Source organism: Talaromyces proteolyticus (assembly GCF_021365285.1).
Source record: "Talaromyces proteolyticus strain PMI_201 chromosome Unknown BGW36scaffold_7, whole genome shotgun sequence".
NCBI lineage: Eukaryota > Fungi > Ascomycota > Eurotiomycetes > Eurotiales > Trichocomaceae > Talaromyces > Talaromyces proteolyticus.
This window is the reverse complement of record NW_025764283.1, coordinates 2,174,463-2,194,838: the sequence shown is the minus strand read 5'-3', so window position 1 is coordinate 2,194,838 and position 20,376 is coordinate 2,174,463. Positions and strand designations below refer to the sequence as shown.

Here is a 20,376-nt window from a genome sequence, read left to right as displayed (position 1 = left end):
CATCATGATCCGATCCTACTATCCATCATTATTGATGGTTTCCAGCTTCGCGGTGCCATGGGAGACAATATTTCAGGCTCAGATGCTTCGGATGTTGAAGTACCAGGGTCTGAAGCATCAGGGGAAACAGTGGCAGCAGCTCCAGAAGGAACCCTCAGAGAAGTCGTGAAAAGAAATGCGTGTAAAGTTAGCCTGGAAATATCATCTGTTTTCAAATCTAATGCAAAGCTCAGTTGCAGAGCTCATGTCCCCCAAGACCAAACAACAGAAACTAACGGCGCCTTCGAAGGCAACAACACTAACAAAGACGAAAGGGTCGCGATTTGGTATGCGTGATGGCCTGGGTGCTTACCTTAAGCATCCAGAGTCATACCCACCGTCGACCGTAGTTTATTATAACGATGACTTTGTTGCAATCTACGATCTATACCCCAAGTCATCTCTTCACTTGCTACTACTGCCTCGCGACTCCTCAAAGTTCTATATGCACCCATTCGATGCCTTCGAGGATACTGAATTTTTGCAAAAGGTGCAGACTGAGGTGAAAAAGCTGCGCAAATTGGCAGCCGGCGAATTGCGTAGGATATATGGTAAATTCTCCGAGCAAGAAAAAGCGCGGCGTGAGGTGATGGAGCAAGAAGAACCATCGGCAGACCTGCCACCAGGAAGAGATTGGGAGAAGGAAATCATGACGGGTATTCATGCGCGTCCGTCCATGAGCCATTTACACATTCATGTCATGTCTGTAGACCGATACAGCGACAGACTCAAGCACCGAAAACATTACAATAGCTTTGCAACTCCATTTTTTGTTAACATTGACGATTTTCCACTGGCACGGAATGATCCGCGGCGCCATCCGGGTAGGGAAGCTTACTTGCAGCGAGATTTCATCTGCTGGCGATGTTCTCGAAATTTCGGCAACAAGTTTCAGCAACTCAAGGATCACCTAGCGGAGGAGTTCGAACAATGGAAAAGGTTATAGGATTGAGGTCTTAACCGCCCTAATTTATGACTAATATGATTATATATTTTATGATTGTATCCAGTGTGCTGTCCAAGCTCTGATTATCACACGGTCTGATTAAGACGATGCATGAACAATCAAAGAAAATTTTGCTATAATACACAATTTTGTGAAGATAACTCGATGTTCGCTCGAGTAAAATCGCGATTCTCAGCTTTTATCAAACCCCCATAGACATGAGCATGGAAAACCCCGCGGAGTCTAAACCAATATTGCGAGCCAGATGGACATCTAAGCCGTGGCTCTTCATGTGTCATGGAGTAATGATTCGAGTTATGCGCGGCTTTTAGATCGAGCACCCTTGACTTTACGCGCTTCGGGCTTCTGGATATGGTGGGCGGGGATCCATTCAGAGTTGAAGCCGGATGCAGCGCCAGCAGAAGTCGCATCAACTGGTGAAGCATCCGAGTCAACTTTTTTGGCAGCACTTGTAGGTTTCTTTGAATCACCACCACGGCCGCGGCGCTTCTGGGGGAAATACGGTGCAACCCAAACATTGTAAAAAAAGTAGACAATGCCGGCAAAGAAGGCAAGGATAAAGAAGTAAAGGAAGATGCTGCGTATATTTAGTCTTCATGTCTGCTATTACACCGAAGACGGGATGTTCTTACATCTGAGGATCAAAGATGCTGGTTTCTGGTTCGACAACACTGACAGTTCCGTTGAAAGCCTGGACGGTAAAAAATTGGGTGACATTTTTACTGAGGACGGAGATAAGGCTCAAGCGCAAGTCCTGAGGATGCATCTCCGTTGTGATGCTGTATGGCAGGGTCTGCTTTTCTCCGGCCGGTATTTCGACACCATAGTTGGCAGTTGACAGATTGCGCACAGGAGTGGCAGACTCATCAAGGGTCAAAAGAGAGCCACCGATGAAGTTGACTGTCACAGGGACTTCTTCATCATTGGTGAAGGATATCAAAGCTTGAGATGCTTCACCGTTGACAAGCTTGATGCCAAAAATCTCAGATGAAGGGAAGGAAGCTTGCACGCTGACTGCGAGGGCGGGGGCTGCGGGAGCCTCATCACTTTCTGATGCCTCCTGGAGGTAATTGAGGCTGTATTAGCATGGGAGAAACTTTAGAGGCAGGTTCAATGAGACGATGAGCCAGGGCACACCTACTGTCGCATGACATCCGGCAAAGAGCGCCTGGAGCGAGAAGAAAGCCAAAGGAAGGAGACCGAAGCGACCCATGGTGTCAATGGCAAGTCCACAAGAAGACCGTCAAAGTAATGGAGTCGGGGAAGAAGAAAACAAGGTAGCACAATGGGAAAGGAGGAGCAAACGGGGTGGATGTGATATTCAGCATTGATATTATCGCCTTTTCTCCACGTATGCCTGTTTGCCTTTTTGCCGGCGCTTGGAGACACGGCCTGTGAGTGGCTGGCTTGCCGCTCACCGCCTTATCCTTAGGCTCCTCCACCGCCTTCCACTTTGGGCGGTTGCCAGGTGCGCCAATCCCAAAGCAGAAAGAGAGGTCAGGGAAAAGTGACTTTCGGTCTGCGATCTCTCAGAAATATTGAATATCGATCCTAGCTGCGTTGGCAATACCATCTAGGACCCCATCTCAACCGTATTTTGAGCCTTCGACTCCCCATCTCGTCATTGGCCTATTTTCCCTGTTATTTTTTCGACTTTTATGCTTGGCTCTTCTCTTATTCCGCCGTCACTCTGCCTTCCAGCCGCCAGCGGTTAAAAATGATGCCAGGCAGCCATTCACAGTCGCTAGCCAAACGCTACGAGCAGATTAAACTCATAGACGAGAATAAGGATGATCTAATTGAAGTTTGTTCCCTTATTGCCCTTACTTTGTCTTCTTTTGCCCACCCCCTGCTAACATAAACCACTGCGTGCTCTAGGACCTGCTCAGACGAGTGAACGAACTTGAAGATGTCTACCAACAGACTAAGCTCGACCGCGAGCGTGAAATACGTTTCAATCGAGATATTCAACTCCATGAGATGGAGCTGATGAATCAAATCCAGAGAATAAAGAAAATAATGGTGAGCAGATAGGCTGCGCTGCAGATGAGCTTGCCACTTACATGCCATGAAATCTTAAGGACCGTGAGCCGTATATTATTGTCCTCCTGGATGGCGACGGGATGATATTTCACGACCAGTACCTTCGCAATGGTGAACAAGGTGGTAAAGATGCCGCAAACCAGCTAGCGTCCGCGCTCAATCATTACGTTTCGCGGAATTTGCCCAACGTTACGTCGCCAAAGCTTGTTACTCGTGTCTATGCAAACGTTAGCGGCCTGGGCAATGCCTGTTATCATGCCGGTATAGTTGATAAGCCTTCAGTAATAGATGATTTTGTGCGTGGTTTTAATGAAAGTCGCCTGCTCTTCGACTTTGTGGACGTTGGACACGGTAAAGACAGAGCTGATGATAAAATTTCCGGTACGTATCAAATGCCATTCTCCCTGAAGAACAGTTGGCTGACTATAATGCAGAAACTTTTAAGCTTAATTTGTACAACTGTCATTGCCATCAGATCTTCTTAGGGTGCTCTCATGACAACGGATATGCGCGTCTTCTGGAAGAAACAATAGCCGATATTGAACTTCTTGGTCGGATATCCTTGGTGGAAGGCATTCCTTTTGAAAGGGAGTTGGAATCCATTAAGAATTCTTATCGTGTGACTCAGTTCCCAGATCTCTTCCGAACCACCAAAATAGTGGTCAAGACACCATTGAAGACTCATACTGCAATGTTATCGCCTCATCCTACCGGGGCAACTTTGACTCGCACTTCCACAAATACATCTTCCAGTTCCAGCAACACACCGATCTCATCATCTTCTTGGGCTTCGGTGACTGCCTTGAATCCTGGTGACGTGACTTTGCAGCTTAACAAGCCTTCCAGCCCAGCCCCGACAAGTGAGCCTGTGGTACAGCGAAATAAAGTTGGTCAGAGGATTGATCGCATGGACTTCAAAAACCTCTCCAAAGATGAATTGAACCGAGTAAAGAAGATGAAACTCTGCAATCTCTTCTTCTTACTGGGGAGCTGTCCTAATACAAATTGCTATCACGACCACGACCACAAACTTACTAGGGATGAAAAGGAAGTTTTGCGTGCGGTAGCTCGTATGACACCTTGTCATTTTGGAATGTCATGTGAGGACCCAAAATGTATTTATGGGCATCGTTGCCCCCAAAGCGAGGTCGGTAAGAAAGACTGTCACTGGGGCAGCAACTGCCGGTTCGAACCTGCACAGCATGGGATAGATCTCACTGTTGTTAAAACAACCAAGGTTTAGAACAAAATAGGCTATTGCGGTTAACTTTTCAATACTGAGGTAGATGGGACTCAAAACTTCGTATGGCGTGGGATTGGTTTCTTTTTTTGTGAATGAGGCGCAAATCTGGTAAGGAGGTCTCCTTTGCGAAAAGCACGGACAGTTTGATATCTATTTTACTTATATTCGGGCTTCTTTTAAAGATCCACTTAACTTTTCTGCATTTAGGGTTAAAAAAGGTTGTCTCCTGTGCTTCTCTAGGGTACCACATGTTCTTAATAGTGAAAAAGAATCGAAAAGTGCGGGATTTATCTTCTTGGTGTACATCAATAAGTCAGGTTAATAATAAATTCATTTGTATTATTATTAATCTTCATGAATCGTAGTGCCAAATAAAGCAAATCTTCTTTCCCAGCCGAGACATTGACCTCGGTGCTCAGAATCCGTCAGATGATGATCACCCGTTTGACATGGACACCGAACTCCGTATTCCTTAACGCAGCAGGTAAAGGGTAACCGAGAAGCACTCTTCTGCTGTAAATGAAATGAATCATTAGTTGATATGTTTTTTCGCTCCTCCAAATCACCCCATAGTATGCACAGCTTTTCTCTGAGTCTAAGGAGTGTGTTCTTATTTTTTCGTAGGCTAATGAAACTTCTAAGTTAATGACCATATTTCTTGTAAAAGGGGGTTAACAGAATGACGTACTCTACAGCATCAAGCTTGAGCAAGAATTCGGCTTCAGCTCCACTGACATACAATTTAATCTGATCTCGAGGTTGGCCAGGTGTGATCGTTGCGTCTTCGACAAGAAGACAGAAACGCCATTCCCATCTGACTTGGCTCGCGCTCGATGAAAGTTCGTCCCCATCCATGTCACCATCAGATAGCATACCGGAGTCTGGATTGTACGGAGCGGCAAAATCGATAATGTTAGGGGGAAAGAAATCGACAACTCGAATAGTTGTGCGGTATTTGACATTTTGGAAGGGAAGCCGATATTCGATGCCGCCAGGGAGAGAGATTTTATGAGAGCTATTGGTCAGAATGTCCAAAACAGTCCGAGATTTTTTGGCAGGATCTTTTGCTTGTACTAGTGATGTTATTAGCGACGTTTGCAAATAAAAGGGAAAGGGCGTGAAGGTCGTACTGTAAGGGTTGGGTTTATTTCCCTGGCGAATTATATCAAGTTCGGTCTGTCCCTCTTCTTTCCGGATAGGTTGCTCCTTCTTCTGTTCCTTCTTCTTCTTTTTTGTGCTCTTTTTTGAACAGCCGTCTTTTCCCAGGTCCTCGGCAATTTGCCCTCTCTTGAGTTTATTCTGCCTCCAATAATCGCGTTTTCTTTTCTTGAGTTCTGTAAAACGCGGATCGTCGTCTTCGTTATCCAAGATGTGGATATTTAATTTTTCCGGATATATGCGGTCAGTGTGTATGATGCCCTCCGTCCTCCCATACTGTTTCTCTGATTTGACGTGGACATTATTCAACGATACATAAGAATCCTCTTTGACATTTTCTCTAGCAAATGTAGAATGCGGATACCACAGCGTTATCTGCAAGGTCATCCTTCCTGTTGGTCCACGCCACACTTGACTGGGGCGTATATTGTTTGGTAGATAGCCGAATTTATCGCCAGTGCGACCTTCGTCCTCGTCGTCAGACTTGTCCTCGTAATTGAAAAGAGACTTATTCACGGTGTAATCGGTGACATATAGGTTGACTTTGTCATCCTCGTACCAAGTCTTAACTACATGAACGATGAGATCGGCGAAATCACCTGGGGTCAAACCCTTTATCAGACAGAATTTGTCTCTTTTATTGGTAGCGATAGAGGGGGCTTTCTCAACCACTTCAATGGCGGCCGCCCTTCTTTCTGCTTTTCGCGTTTGACTCGATGTAGCGCCGGTTTGAGCGTGCGTCGCGCTATTTAGTAGGGAATTCGCGTAAGCCGTCTCCTCGCGCGAGAGGTCCTGAGACCCAGCGCTACATTCTGGCATGACCAAGGACCCTGAGCCCTCAGGTTGACGGAAGATAGCCCACGCGACATGATCGGTGTTCGCAACAACACCAAGTAATGTCCCTTGATAAAGTCGCACCTTCGAGCATATCAGTACTGGAATCACCACAGCTAGGATGTTGCACTTACTCGTAGCTGGCGCAGAAGAATCACGTCATTTACTTTCACGTCTGGAAGTAGATGCTCGTCATTTTTAAAATACTTTACTTTGAGACCTTCCCAATGCTTGTTTCCGGATTCGTAGTCCGAATCCTTGAGGGTGAATGTCACAGTAAACGAGGTCCCATTCGACTGGCGCTTGGGCAGACAATCAACCACAACGCCAATTACACTGTGATAGCCTTGCGAGTTTCGTGCTGTGTCAACCCTGGAGAATTTTGGCGGAATTACTGGGGGCATTGTCTTCGCTTCAACAGTGTTCTGAGAGCCAAGAAGTGGGGGTTTCCGCGTATAATGCGCTGGTACGGCAGAAGATATATGCAGAGAAGTTCCATAGACGCCAGGATCAGCTCAAGTTTCTAGTAGTGATGGCGATGCGTCTTCTTATATGCATCTCGTGCAAGGAATAGTAAACACATAATAGCAAATTGTCTCGGCAGGACATGGATAGATGCAGACTTCGCTCGAGATATACAGCAGCCTCGCAGCAAGCAACCATCTAGGAGCCCCCACGGAGAATGCTAGGAATTGGCAGCTTAGTGATGGTGCGTTTGTTATGGATGGTGGATGCACTCTTGAACGTCGCGTCTCGTCTCGCACGGGCAGGCGCTAAAGCCGCTTAGGCGGGTGGCGCTTAGTGTATACCAGACTAAACCGGACTGGGCCACGGCGAACTAAGCCAAGACCAGACCGAAAACAAAACCCGGGCAACAGCAACCAGCCCACCTCCAAAAGAAATCGATCACCACTTTTCCCCTCGCCTCCTCTTTTCCAACCCTCACTGTCCACCCCTCCTCTGTGCAGGCCTTCCTTTTTGCAACCTCGTGTCACGACCTCCAAGAAGGCTGCGTCGTTGCGGATTTGACCTCCTTCCCCCCTCCTTATTCAGTCGTTCTGACTTACCCCACCCCACACAACAAGCACCGGCAATTCAGCCATGGCGGACCGCTACATCCCAGAGCATCGTCGGACGCAGTTCAAGGCGAAGAATCAGTTTAAGCCTGATGAGCTTCGTCGCCGACGTGAAGAACAACAAGTTGAGATCCGAAAGCAAAAACGAGAAGAGAACCTCGCTAAACGGCGAGGCATCCAAACCAGCGATGGTGATATCATTGGAGGCCAGGTCGTGGATAGCGACGAGGAGGAAGGCGGCACCATTGAAGGCGAGGTAAGCCTTCCTCTCCTAGCTGGGCTTTTCTATATTGCGACATCATCTCTCCCTTTTCTCCGCACTCTGCGCTTTACTTTTAGTACTTTTGCCTTGCTTTGCCTCCGTAATCTACTGTTATTGCGCCAGCAGGATGGGGAGGTCACTCGTGTTGTATTCATTCTTCCATGCAAACCCCGACTAACTAGTATTTTTCTAGCTTAACGTTGAACTCCCAGAAATGGTCAAAGGTGTCTTCTCGGACCAGATTGATGAGCAGATTCAAGCCACCACCAAATTCAGAAAGTTGCTGTCAAAGGAACGTAATCCTCCTATCGAACGCGTCATCGAGACTGGTGTTGTCAGCCGTTTCGTTGAATTTCTTCGCTCCCCTCATACTTTGGTTCAATTTGAAGCTGCTTGGGCCTTGACCAACATTGCGTCTGGCTCTGCTCAGCAAACACAAGTTGTTATCGAGGCCGGTGCTGTTCCCATCTTCGTCGAGCTCCTTAGTAGCCCTGAGCCAGATGTTCGGGAACAAGCTGTCTGGGCCCTGGGTAACATTGCAGGTGACAGCCCTCAATGCCGCGACTACGTTCTCTCTGCCGGTGCCCTCCGCCCTCTCCTGGCTCTCATCAGCGATGGCCGCAAGTTGAGTATGCTCCGTAATGCCACCTGGACTTTGAGCAACTTCTGCCGTGGAAAAAGCCCTCAGCCAGACTGGAATACCGTAAGTGCATGAGACTACCATTGTCTTAAAAATTCCCCTTCCTTTCTTTTATTGCACGTAGAATCTAACATTCTCTAGATTTCTCCCGCTCTACCCGTTCTTGCGAAGCTGATCTATATGATTGATGACGAAGTCCTCATCGACGCTTGCTGGGCTATCTCATACCTATCCGATGGCTCTAACGACAAGATACAGGCTGTTATCGAGGCTGGCATTCCCCGCCGCTTGGTTGAGCTTCTAACACACGCCTCCACATCTGTGCAGACTCCTGCCTTGCGTTCCGTTGGAAATATTGTCACTGGTGATGACGTGCAGACCCAGGTCATCATCAACTGCGGTGCCTTACCTGCACTACTTTCTCTCCTTAGCTCTACTAAGGATGGAATTCGCAAAGAAGCTTGCTGGACTATTTCCAATATTACCGCTGGTAACTCCGTCCAAATCCAGGCAGTTGTTGATGCCAATATCATCCCACCTCTCGTCAACCTCCTCTCTAATGGCGACTTCAAGACCCGCAAGGAAGCTTGCTGGGCTATATCTAATGCCACATCCGGGGGTTTGCAGAAGCCTGATCAGATCCGCTACCTAGTATCTCAAGGTTGCATCAGGCCATTGTGCGACCTCCTTGCATGTCCAGACAACAAGATCATCCAAGTCGCTCTTGATGGTTTGGAGAATATCCTCAAGGTTGGTGAAATGGACAAGGAGTCTACCCAAGCTGGTGATGGTAATCTCAACCGCTACGCCCTATTCATTGAAGAAGCTGGTGGTATGGAGAAGATTCACGAATGCCAGAATAACGCCAATGAGGAGATTTATATGAAGGCATACAACATCATCGAGAAATACTTTTCTGATGAGGATGAAGCTGGTGGTGATATCGATGAGCTGGCTCCTCAGCAGACACAGACCGGGTTTGCCCTTGGTACCAACCAGCAACAGCCTGGTGGCTTTAATTTTGCTAATGGTGGCGGTGATTCGATGGACATGTAAAATGCGTCAAGTCATCACGAATCCATTCAACGCTCATCTCAGCTTTTGGAAGTGCACCAAAAAGTCGCCTCCCAGATTGTGATACTGGCATTCTTCCCCTTGCGAAACAACAATCTACAAGGTACATTGACTAGGTCATATTGTCAGCACTTCAATGCTGGGACCAATCACTCCTCCTTGGAGAACCAAGTCAATGTCACATCCAGTCGTTAGCCCACATACTCCCTATTGGTGTGCGGGTACACTGCGCCCCTCGACTCCTTTTTATTCTTCACTATCCCCTTTTTTTATGATGTTTTCAGGCACGGTAAACAAGATACACAGTCATGTAATTTCCCATGTTCAACACGTCCATGTCAACACCTCCAATGTCGCATTACATCTCATACATTCGGCGTACGTTTTTTTGGTTGGTCTTTTTCACTCGAATGACCCAAAACCCTGCACCCCCTGATGAACGAGACTCGAAGTAAGCCGCAAATCCGATGGTTTTAGAAATGGATTACGCTCGAATTTTTCACCAAATCCCAATCCGTTACAGCTCAAATGAACGAACCTTCCTCCCATTTGACCCTGTTAGTATCAATATGAAATAAGTTGAATCGATAATTCAGTTCACTTGTGCATGACAAGAATCAGCAATGTAGTAGTCTTAACAATATGTTGACCACATCACAAAGCTAGACTCCATTGATGTTGTAACACACTGAGACACTGCTAACATGGCTCGGTTACTTGTAGAACAGGCATGCTAAATCTATACCCTTAAAATACATGTAGTTTTTAGGGGTCTATCATACGGGATTTAATCTAAGAATTCACATGGAGTTATCACGTAAATAATTAATATTGCAACGACGGTATCAATCTAACTCAAGTGCTGGCTCAACATTAAGTTCTTTCGTAAACTGATTCGACAGCGATAGAGAACCGACACCAATCAATCAGTAGTAGGATGGGAGGAATGAGAAACTATCGTCACATGAAGGACAAGATAAGATATCTTTCAATACAGATTGGAATGAACTAACATCGCAACATTTGAATGAAAATTGAAAGACAGATGGAAGGAAAGCAAAGCAACCGGCGCCGTCTCTTGTACATAATCCCCTTGGAAAAGATTGAAAAAATGTAGAAATAGAATCGTGACGTGGAAAAGAAAATAGGCTCGCTCAATCTCGTAGCAAGAAAACTCTAATCTCCCATTATTTCATCTTCATTTTCCGCTTCAGCTTCATCCTCACTGGCAGCGCTTTCATTATCAAAATGTCCATCATCGATATTTTCCTCCACGAGATCCCTGGCAAGAAGGTCTTCGTCTTCATCTTCATCGACGACTAGGTTTGCTTCTGCGATATCATCATCTTCAATTGGATCATCCTCTAGCTCGACGAGCTCGTTTGATTGCGCTGTATCTTTATACTTATCGACACCGGTAGAACTAGTAGGTTGTTGTTTGTCCTTGTGACGAGAAGCAGCTGGTCGCGCTTTACGATCTTCCAGAAACGCGACAACTTCTTTATAGTTGTTGCCTAGTCGGGATTTGTTCTTAAGCAATTTCTGCTTGAGTTTCCCACGCTGTGATCCAGTGGCATCTAGAACACGACCAATAATCGCCAGGACGATTTTGCCAGTAAGTTCGCAAAGTCGTTGTTCGGCTAGGATGGTGGCACGGAGGCGCTCGGTTGCAATTGCTTCATCATCACCGTCTTCCTCCTCCTCCTCGTCTTCGTCATCTGATGGAAGGTCCTTAATATCTTGGGCTGACTCTAACGGGGCCTCCTCATCAACGGCCGAATTTATATCCTTCTTTAATTTCTTGGCTAGATTTCGTTCAGCAACTTCATGGAATTTGGAAATGGTGGCCTGCGTCGAAGGGATAACTTCTTGTGCTAAGCCTTGAGTTTGTAGGATGATATCTTCGTCTACTTGTTCTGGTCCGCCCTGAATATGCGTTCCAATATTGCGAAGTGTGCCAAACAGTGTTTGCAAGTCCAAAAAAGTGGTTAATGCAATAAATCGAATGTCGTCTAAAACCGACCGGTTTTGCATGACGGCCGTTAAGGAAGTAGCAAATATATCCTTGCTCTTTGTCAATGTTTCGAAGTATGCAGTGTTGAAATTGGCATTCCCGGACTTGATGGTGCTAGATAGATTCTGTACCTTCCACATGAAGTAAAAGAGTAAAGTCTTCGCACTGTTGACCACCAACTCAGTCTCAAGACTTTGTAATTCACGGTCTGTCTCCTCATCACGAAGCCCGCGTTTCAAGAAGTGAATGAGTGTGTTGAATAGAGCTACCGATTTCTCTTTGCGATTTTTAGCTTCCACTGAAGGCGCGGTTTCAATAATACTAGTGCAATCCACGATAGTCGCCAGATTCGAGATTCTAGTCACAGTATTGGCCAGATCTGTTAGGGTGTTTTTGCGGACTGATGATCCATTCTGGACATCTTGATTCTGAGACAATGTACCAACAATATCGATCATGTCGTCCCATAATTCCTGTACTTTGCTTTCCATAGCTTCCTTCATCTCATCCGATGTTCGAGCATGCAAGAAAGCAACACTAGCCTCAGCAAGGACATCTTGGTCAGAATGTGTCAGAAATTGTCGATTAATGTCATTGAGAAGAGCAGTATATGCAGTGGCGTCTTTCTGGAGATCCTGAACCATATTCAAATCGACGAGGTGTTCCAGACGGAGGACAGCTGATGCGGCTTCAGGAACAGCGCCGAACTTATTCAACAAGCGGGGGATAATTCGAGTAAGACTGTGGGCTGTCTCTGCTTGCATTTCAGGAATTTTGTCGGTTAGAGACTTGATCTTTTGTCCACGTTTGTTGATGTCGGATTTGGCAATTTCCAAGATCCGCAATTTGACTGCACAGACAAGAACCTCAAGCAAGATGATGTCTTGTCCTTCTTCCAATGCATAGAACTGTCGCACATTACTTGCCTCATCCTGCGGGGGAGAATCGGTTACTTGAGAATGATCGTAGAGAAGGTATCCGGCAAGAAATTGCCACTCTCCTAGTTCTTCCGTATGAGCGTATATCGCTTCTGTCGCCAGGAAGAAACGAGACTCCACAGGTGCACCAGACAAGGCTTCAAGAGGACCTAGGCGTTGTCTCTCCACCGCGAGTTCTTCTTGCCCATCGTAGGATTGTAAAATGTCAACAAGACACTTGTATTTAATCCAGGATCGTTTTGGGGCCTCGAACTCATCGTCATCGTCTTCATCGCCGAAAGTTTCGTTGATGTCCTCCGCCATCTCCTCAGAGTGGGTCTCATAGATTTCCTGAAGGTTTGCGGCAAAAAAGCGACCGGCAGCTTTACGAATACGGGGCTCTATATCAAATACAAGCTGGCCAACTTGATCAACTTCTGCGTTATCCATCAATCCTTGATTTCTTATAAGCCCAAGCAATTCAACGGTGGAGGCGCGAACATTGGTATCGGAATCCCTTGTAGCCATCTCCACAAGTCGACGGAGAAAACGTCCTGTGAAAGTTCGTAGCGTTGCGATACTGAACTTGATTTCATATATCTGGCGAAGCTGTGCTACGACAGCTAAACGAACCTGAGTGACTGCATCCGAGAGTCCCCATCCTAGATAGCGTACGTATTGGGGTTCGAAAAACATTTCCTTATGAGTCTGGATCCAATTGGCCAGCCCATGGAAGCATTCGCTGCGAATTTTGGGGTCGACGTCTCGATACCGATGGACCCACATAGTATCAAAGGCTTCTCTTAGTAGAGCGTCTATGACCTCGAGTTTTTCCTCATTTTCTTGGATTGTCTCTTGTATGGAATTTATCCTGCCTTTGTTTGCCGTTTTCTTTCTCTTCTCACTCTCTAACTGCTTGCGAGATGTGGAAACTGTAGAGGTCACGCCTTCGGCAATATGGCATAGTGAAGTTGCTATTGAGATCGAGAACAGGGTCGCTGTGTGTCTAAAGGCTCGGTTACTAGCACTTGACATAGTATTGAGCCATACTTCGGCTTTTAATCCAGGCGCGAACGTGTTATAGAGCAGTGAAGACTCATGAAGACTGGCGACCCATGAGTCACAGAAGTCCACCACAATGGTTTTGAAATTGCGAAATCTCTTATCTTTCGATATGAGGGGGTACTCAGAAGGTTCGGTGTCGAGATGTGCCTCTTGGAGGTCTTGTATACGTTGAGGCCAATGGTCCTCGTCCGTCACGTCGGCAAGATCCACCGAAATGTCAGCGCCTGTACATTGAAGAAATAAGTTGAATAGCGCGCGTAAGCCTTCGATCGGGGTTTTCTCGTAGCCTGACAGCCACTCGTCGACAACCGCCTCGACGTCTTTCTGTTGTTCGAATACATCGGCTTGAGGTTGTTAGCCTATTATACGTTTCCGAAGGACAGTTTGGGAATAAATACCATATAGGCCTTCCGTCGTGGCACGGAAAATCGGTCTTGGTGGAGCGGTTCTCTTTTTGGGGGTGGGTTTCTTGCTCTGTTTTCCATTAGTTGCAGGGCGTATTGCAAGAGACTTTCCAGTGCCATTAGTCTTTGGCTTCTTTGTCGCGCGTGATGACTTGGGTTTCGCATTTGTCTTGGGAGTTGTCTTCCTTTTTGTTGCTGCCACTTTGCGCGTGACTCTTCTGCGTTCCTTCTCCTCTTCTTCGTCTGCGTCTTCGTCTAGATCCTCTTCGGATTCTTCTTGGTCGTCATCGTCGTCATCTTCTTGCTCATCATCGTTCTCTTGCTCATCGTTCAGTGCCGAATATCGCTTTCTCTTTTCTGGTACGTTCAACCCTATACTGTGAATGGCTTCCGAGAACAATTGCGGTTTTCTGATTGCGCGTCCAGATTTCCGCCTACTGGAGGACGCGCCGTCGAGTTCGGCGTCCGACGATCTCGCATCGGAAACATCCATATTTCTGTGTGAGGAGGAAAAGGTTCAGGTTTGCGTTTCCCTCAGGGTCCGCGTCCTTTTTCCTGTGTCAATTGAATCCACGTTTATGAGCGTACCGGGGTGGACCGATGTCAGTACCACGTCGCGCGCGTCCCGTTTGATGGGCGCGCGATAACGAATTGATTGGTTCGGGTGCCGAGAACTATACGCAGAACACGAAGACCTTAAAGGTGCAACACGTCACGCAGAGTCTATGGGGCGAATCAATGCCGAACAGCCCTCTGGGGAACAGGCGATGGGAATACCTGGAGGTGGGATAATGTTAAGGATGCATGGGGGGAACGCGCGACCAAGAGCCAAGAGGGCAAGACCAAACGCCCCCCGTCATGCGGCAGGTTCATTGGGCGGCAATGCCTCGGAGGGACGACTAGTACACTACGGGACTAGCTAGAAACACGTCTATCGATAATGGTTAGCCCTAACCCTATGTCCTTCCATTTCGGGACTGGCCTCATCTGCCATCAGCTGACAGCGCCAGGCTTGAGGCTGGAGCTCTTATCAACGCCAGAAGAACATATTGGCAATTAACAGATGGCATAGCCCCCCGTGTCTAGCCCATACAGCAGACATACAGATGGGTGTGGCGTTGCATTACGTTTGCTGCCCGCGTTAGCTGGCTGTCGTTCTCTCTCGTGGCGAGATTAGCTGCCCGCAAGCAAAGAGGCATGACTTTCAACTCTCCATTTGCTTCCTCAGTTGCGACTTCTGGGAAGGGGGAAGTGGTACTTGCTGTATTGCCTCCAGCTAACCCGGTCCTTAAAACATTGACCTATAAATACCCTCTCAAGCTCCTGTCCCGTTCGCCGAGCTTTTTCCCTGAGCAATCGGTTCTTGCAGAAACATCGAGCGTCACAAAACCAATTCATCTGTATCTGTTGACATATGGTGGTGGCCTTCTTCCCGGTGATCACATTGATGTTTCGATCACTTTAGATCCACGAGCTCGACTGGTAGTAACTACTCCCCAGGGAAGTACCAAGATTTTCAAAACAGTACCAGCTCAGGGAAATACAACCAAGGATCAAGAAACTTCAACACCGAACGACGATAGAAGCCGCCAGACGTTGAATGTTTTTATTGGAAGCCAGGCGGGCCTCTGCTACCTTCCTGACCCTTCAGTCCCGTTCAAAGATAGTCGGTATGAACAAATTCAACTCTTCACGATCGACGGGTCTCAAAAGGACAAGGAGAGAAGCAGTTTCTGTGCCTTGGATTGGGTTACCCAGGGGCGTACCTCGCGCGGAGAAAATTGGGATTTCAGCTTATGGAAAGGCCGCAGTGAAGTCTGGTCTGAAGATAGAGAGACCGGTAAACGGCGTCTCTTGTTGCGTGACGCCGTCATCCTAGATGACGAGTCAGGAAGTCATCCGCCAAAAAATAGTGGAACTGAAAGTGAAACGGGCGGCCTGATCCGAGAGAGGACGTACCCGCATGGAATTATAGGCACCCTCATTTTGTACGGACCGATATTTGACCAGCTGGGCTCTTTCATTATGAACATGTTCACATCACAGCCTCGCATTGGAGGGCGAAATTGGTCATCTGCGCCAGCAGATGCCTCAGTAGCGTCTGTGAAACAAAGTCAAGTTGTATGGACAGCAGCTCGTGTTCGCGCAGGATTTGTTCTAGTCAAGTTCGGAGCGAAAGATTTTGAGACTGCCCGGGAGTGGCTGGGTCAGTTGATTCGTGAAGAGGGTAGCATTGCCCGAGAGTTTGGGGAAGAGGCATTAATATGTCTTTAGGGTAAACTCATGGAATATTGTGGCAGATGATAGTTATTTTGCCTCAGTCTATATTAAAGAGAAAAACGGTGCCGAGTTGCTCAACCAAACGTAGAAATTGCTCTCTAATACTGATTTCACTATTGAGCTTATCTTTATCAGACTGTATAGTACGCCCACAGTTACTATCATAAGATGACAGGTATGTTCTTATTTTATAAGTACGCTTGACTCTTCAATACAAAATGGAAACCGCGGATAATATTCACTAAAACCACCAATCTGATGCCCGCTGTCTCCAGTCCTCACCAGTTGCACTCTTCAAGTCATCGACATTAAGGATATCGGCCCCTTCTCGCTCTAAGATGCTCCAGATGTAATACCTAAGATTGCCGGGCCAGCTTGGAGTACCCCAATAACGGACTTTCAGCCCCCGTCGATGCGCTCCATTAATCTGAGCTCGAATGTGCCGAAGTTGATCTGCAGTGATATGTAAATGCCACGGATAACCAATGGACTTTCTGAAGGATACCGATGCGTAATAACTATTCGATGGGTTGAAGGTATCTATATCCACCACACTTGGGATCCTAGTGTTGCCTTGACTTTGTTCCTGGCCTGCTGCACGCTTTCGAAGAGGTATTGGCTCTCCATCCTCCATCATGTCAAGAGGCGCATCAAAGAAGACATCACGATAAGACGAATTGGCGGTCAACAAATCAAAAGGTGCGTTGCCTGTTGCAACCACTGTAACGGGTCCCTCGACAAAGTCAACCCCGTTCCAATAGCTTAGATACCCCCCGTCTCGCAAGGGTGACAGTTGCGAAACCACATGGGGTAATGTCTCTAGGCCGTCCGTTTTAAAGTCAATCAACAAGACGAGAGTTTGGCTTGGGTTAGTATCGAATACACCATGCAGTGACTGGTCTTTGGCAGGATGAAATCTTGGAATGGGATTCTGCTTGTCTAGCAGTTCCACAAGAGGGTCAACATAGAGAGAGTATAGCGTGCGGTTGGGAGCTACCGCGGATCTTGAATGAGCAATGTAGAGCTCATAATCGATAAGCCAGACATCAGCCTCAACACTAATACATCCGGCGTTAAGAGCGGAAAATAAGGGAACTGGACGCCAATAGTCGTTGTGGGAATGACAGGTAACGGGCAGGATGTCCCTTGTTGCGTCAGTTGGCCAGTGTGTAAGACCATTGGGATCGCCCCATGTCTGCACAAAGTCTTCCGAGAAGAAGGAAATGCCGATTCCATACAATAAGCATAATGACTCAATTACGCCTCTAATATGTGATATTACCCGTGAGCCAGCTAGGCCGAAGTACCGGTACCATTGATATAGACTTACATCATTGAGAAGAAAACCCAAAACCCTCAGCCAAGAAATTGTATCCATCGAAAATTTATTCTTTGTAGACCGGTGTATCCGCGGCGAGGACGGGGTTCTTGTACGTGCAGATGCAGTCGGCAGCGGGTCCGGTGCCACTGGGTTGAGTCGCCTGCGCACGTTTCTGGCCAGCGACGCTAATGGGGAGAAAGATGTCCTTAGCCAGGCTCGGCTCTACCGAGGTCGATCGCAGTCAAGAAGAAGGCTTTACGGTGGACTATATGGAGGTGACAGCTTTTTCAGCCCAAGTCCCTTGACGCCTACCTGACCCTTCACCACTTTGAATTAGGTATGCAAGTGAATTTGATTGGCTTAGAAGCCTTTAAACCTCTAATATTATAAGATATACTCTATTCCTATATCGTCTATTATGCGAATTATATGATTCTTAGTGTCGCACTCTGAGGCAGCGGGAGCCATCGGGGGCACTCGGGGGCACCCTAGGGGGGACATGTATATTATATATATTTCAATATTACAGGCTAGTACCATGCCTGGTGGGTCTCCACATATCCCACTCCTAAACTTAGAGCGGCACAGGTGATCCATCTTTGCTGCCCCTGTAAGCTGCCGGGTATGTGGCGTGATTCTCATCGAGCTGGGAACGGCGATAGGTTTCAGGTTTTCAAGGGACGTCTAGAAATTAGTCCTGATACGATACGTTGGCTTGAAAGTAGTGAACTCACAATCGACTTGTTTACCCAGTCCTCGCCAAGATACTCCTCAATGTGGCAGCATAATCCTTGGACATCTACATACGCTGCTGGCTGGGGAATTCGAGTACTGCTGTTCACCATCGTCATTTGCTGACTGGACCACAATCATTGTGGGATTAGCTTTGAAAGATGAGTAGAAATACGTGTATAGTCCCAAGTGGAGGGGTGCATACAATATTGGTGTCAAAGTCAAACTTCGCCAACGTGCGTAAAGCCTCAATATCAAGCGTGTCCGTATCATACTCAGATATAGAGGGAATTCTGACCTTTGCTATGATAGCCGCTTTATTTTGTTTTGGATTTGTATTGGTGCCATTGTAATCCTGTTTTGAATTGCTCACTTGGTTAAATAGAACGAAAGAGAAAAGCATTTGTTGGTCAGTTGGTGAGAGTGAGTGCTTGGATTGCGAGAAGGTGGATATGCAACGAAGCGAATGAACGAGATGACGACTATAGACGCTGTCTCTGCAGTTGGATAGGATGGAGTAGTTTTGTAGTAACTAGAGTGTGCCACTCGAGACAGTGATGAGAGAAGCAGACGCAACGTGGAGGAAGTGAAGGAGTCAAAAGCCACCCCGCAGTGAGCGTGGTTACTTCTGCCCATTCGTGTGAGATTACCACACGCTTCTCACTTGAACACTAGTTTCGCTACCGTCCCATTCTTTCACCTTCTTGGATCTCGTACTGCCTCTACTGGTCCCTACATCTTTTTTACCTCTTCGATACGTTCTAGTGAGTTCAGACCAACGACAACTATATTTGTGCTAATAAACTAGAAGGCAGGTTTCTGTGAAAATATGGCTGGCGTTCTTGACAAAAATCTTGTTGAGGAGTTGCTGAGTAAAATGAAAGTGATTCGGGCATTCAAAACTCTAGAAGAAATGGGATCAATTACCAGAGCAAAGACTTGGTTGGAATTTACCGTGAAACACGAATGATTCTGCAGGTATCTTGTCTCCCCAGTGCCAGGCTGCTTTGCTTCTGCCTCGGTCGAAAATGTGGTTGGACATATCTCCAGTGGTACATATGACCCCAACGGAAGTTGAACATGGGGCGTATGCTGTGACAATCATTGGGTTTAGTCGATCCTTGAACAAGAAATCCAGTTCGTACGCGTTACTACGTACGGGTGAAGCGTAGTTCGCCAGCTGAGTACTAGGCTGAGATGTTCCAGACGACGACATCGTCTGGACACGAAGATTTCCTGTTATATTAAACAAAAGTTAGCCCTTTGATAAGGAAAACTATATGTTGAGTGTCGTAGGGTCCATCCAAACAGGCCCTTGTCTCGTTTAGAGTGCACAAGTAAAAGACAGATTTCAACTCTCGACGCAGTATTCGAGCCGTTCCAGGCCTCTATTACGAATAACAAGAGCAGGAGAGGAAAGTCGTCAGAGACAAATTCAAAAGGAAGTCGACTTACTTGATCTTGGTTTGGGCGTCGTTCTTATCGTATCGTGGTGGTAGAAGGTTACGTGTAGGTGGGTGTTGAGGGAGGATAGGAGGAAAACCACGAGGGACTGTGGGCGTGATTGATCTGATAAGCAGCTTTGACAAACGACCGTGCCTCAGGGCAAAGTAATCAATTAACCCTTGATAAGCGAGCGACAGTCTTCATCAATGTACACATGGTCTTTGTTTACAGCCTACTGAACCCCAAAATCCTGCAACGGAACGAGTCATATGCCCCATTGCACACTAACCACCCATTTTATACCTAGTAAGACTGACTATACAACGTATTTAAAACACCCACAAGGGGCCTCTTTATGGTTGTTTAGCCAATGTGGTATTTATACTAGTAGTATTAGGACTCCGTAGTAACATTTTAATAGACTCTTAGGGCTGATGCCGGGATCGACCACGCATATCGCGGGACATGAGGGTCTATCCCGTTTTTGTTTTGCGCCACCATCTTGTTCGATGGAGCCAAGTTATGGCTGCCTAAATCGACTTTAGGGACAATCAAGTGCATACTTGTCAACATCATACTACTGCGTATAGAGAATTCCTAAGTACTTGGCCTGTCGACCATTTCAAACAGTGGTCGTTTTTGGGGTTGACGATCGTGACCACCGTCACGCCGCGCTTGCCTAATTGAAGGTTTAACTAATCCCTACACCATGACTGCAAACGCCGAGGCAGTTTGTAGCATTAAATTTTTGTTGAACGAGTTTTAGTGCTTGAGGAGGCCTTCCAGCCATCATCGGGCGTAATAGAACTAGTGCCATTTTTGTTTCGTCATATACCAAATCTTCACTCTTTGTTTGTCATT

General features: G+C 46.9%; 8 protein-coding genes across 8 annotated transcripts; 4 read left to right on the top strand and 4 right to left on the bottom strand.

Annotated features, from left to right (window-relative positions):
• Positions 1-57: 57 nt before the first annotated feature.
• On the top strand, positions 58-985 carry BGW36DRAFT_428665 (HIT-like domain-containing protein; the record flags this gene model as incomplete). Its single annotated transcript, XM_046220587.1, has 2 exons — positions 58-181; positions 234-985. 2 exons carry the CDS (start codon positions 58-60, stop codon positions 983-985), a joined length of 876 nt encoding a protein of 291 aa, XP_046071606.1.
• Positions 986-1,300: 315 nt separating this feature from the next.
• On the bottom strand, positions 1,301-2,219 carry BGW36DRAFT_297864 (putative translocon-associated protein, alpha subunit; the record flags this gene model as incomplete). The annotated part of the gene is made up of 3 exons (XM_046211384.1): positions 1,301-1,583; positions 1,639-2,063; positions 2,148-2,219. The coding sequence occupies 3 exons, from the start codon at positions 2,217-2,219 to the stop codon at positions 1,301-1,303; spliced, it is 780 nt and encodes a 259-aa protein (XP_046071605.1).
• A 504-nt stretch (positions 2,220-2,723) lies between these two features.
• BGW36DRAFT_398153 (CCCH zinc finger protein) lies at positions 2,724-4,292 on the top strand (the record flags this gene model as incomplete). The annotated part of the gene is made up of 4 exons (XM_046218377.1): positions 2,724-2,810; positions 2,885-3,028; positions 3,088-3,430; positions 3,484-4,292. The coding sequence occupies 4 exons, from the start codon at positions 2,724-2,726 to the stop codon at positions 4,290-4,292; spliced, it is 1,383 nt and encodes a 460-aa protein (XP_046071604.1).
• Positions 4,293-4,637: 345 nt separating this feature from the next.
• On the bottom strand, positions 4,638-6,688 carry BGW36DRAFT_398152 (uncharacterized protein; the record flags this gene model as incomplete). Its single annotated transcript, XM_046218376.1, has 4 exons — positions 4,638-4,917; positions 4,981-5,365; positions 5,423-6,368; positions 6,419-6,688. 4 exons carry the CDS (start codon positions 6,686-6,688, stop codon positions 4,638-4,640), a joined length of 1,881 nt encoding a protein of 626 aa, XP_046071603.1.
• A 697-nt stretch (positions 6,689-7,385) lies between these two features.
• BGW36DRAFT_296741 (putative karyopherin alpha subunit) lies at positions 7,386-9,318 on the top strand (the record flags this gene model as incomplete). The annotated part of the gene is made up of 3 exons (XM_046211303.1): positions 7,386-7,616; positions 7,816-8,325; positions 8,404-9,318. The coding sequence occupies 3 exons, from the start codon at positions 7,386-7,388 to the stop codon at positions 9,316-9,318; spliced, it is 1,656 nt and encodes a 551-aa protein (XP_046071602.1).
• A 1,194-nt stretch (positions 9,319-10,512) lies between these two features.
• Positions 10,513-14,229, bottom strand: BGW36DRAFT_297126 (putative nuclear cohesin complex subunit; the record flags this gene model as incomplete). The annotated part of the gene is made up of 2 exons (XM_046211332.1): positions 10,513-13,676; positions 13,731-14,229. 2 exons carry the CDS (start codon positions 14,227-14,229, stop codon positions 10,513-10,515), a joined length of 3,663 nt encoding a protein of 1,220 aa, XP_046071601.1.
• Positions 14,230-14,933: 704 nt separating this feature from the next.
• Positions 14,934-16,010, top strand: BGW36DRAFT_297337 (UreD urease accessory protein-domain-containing protein; the record flags this gene model as incomplete). The annotated part of the gene is made up of 1 exon (XM_046211349.1): positions 14,934-16,010. One exon carries the CDS (start codon positions 14,934-14,936, stop codon positions 16,008-16,010), a length of 1,077 nt encoding a protein of 358 aa, XP_046071600.1.
• A 247-nt stretch (positions 16,011-16,257) lies between these two features.
• On the bottom strand, positions 16,258-17,332 carry BGW36DRAFT_398149 (uncharacterized protein; the record flags this gene model as incomplete). The annotated part of the gene is made up of 2 exons (XM_046218375.1): positions 16,258-17,222; positions 17,299-17,332. 2 exons carry the CDS (start codon positions 17,330-17,332, stop codon positions 16,258-16,260), a joined length of 999 nt encoding a protein of 332 aa, XP_046071599.1.
• Between the last annotated feature and the right edge of the window lie 3,044 nt (positions 17,333-20,376).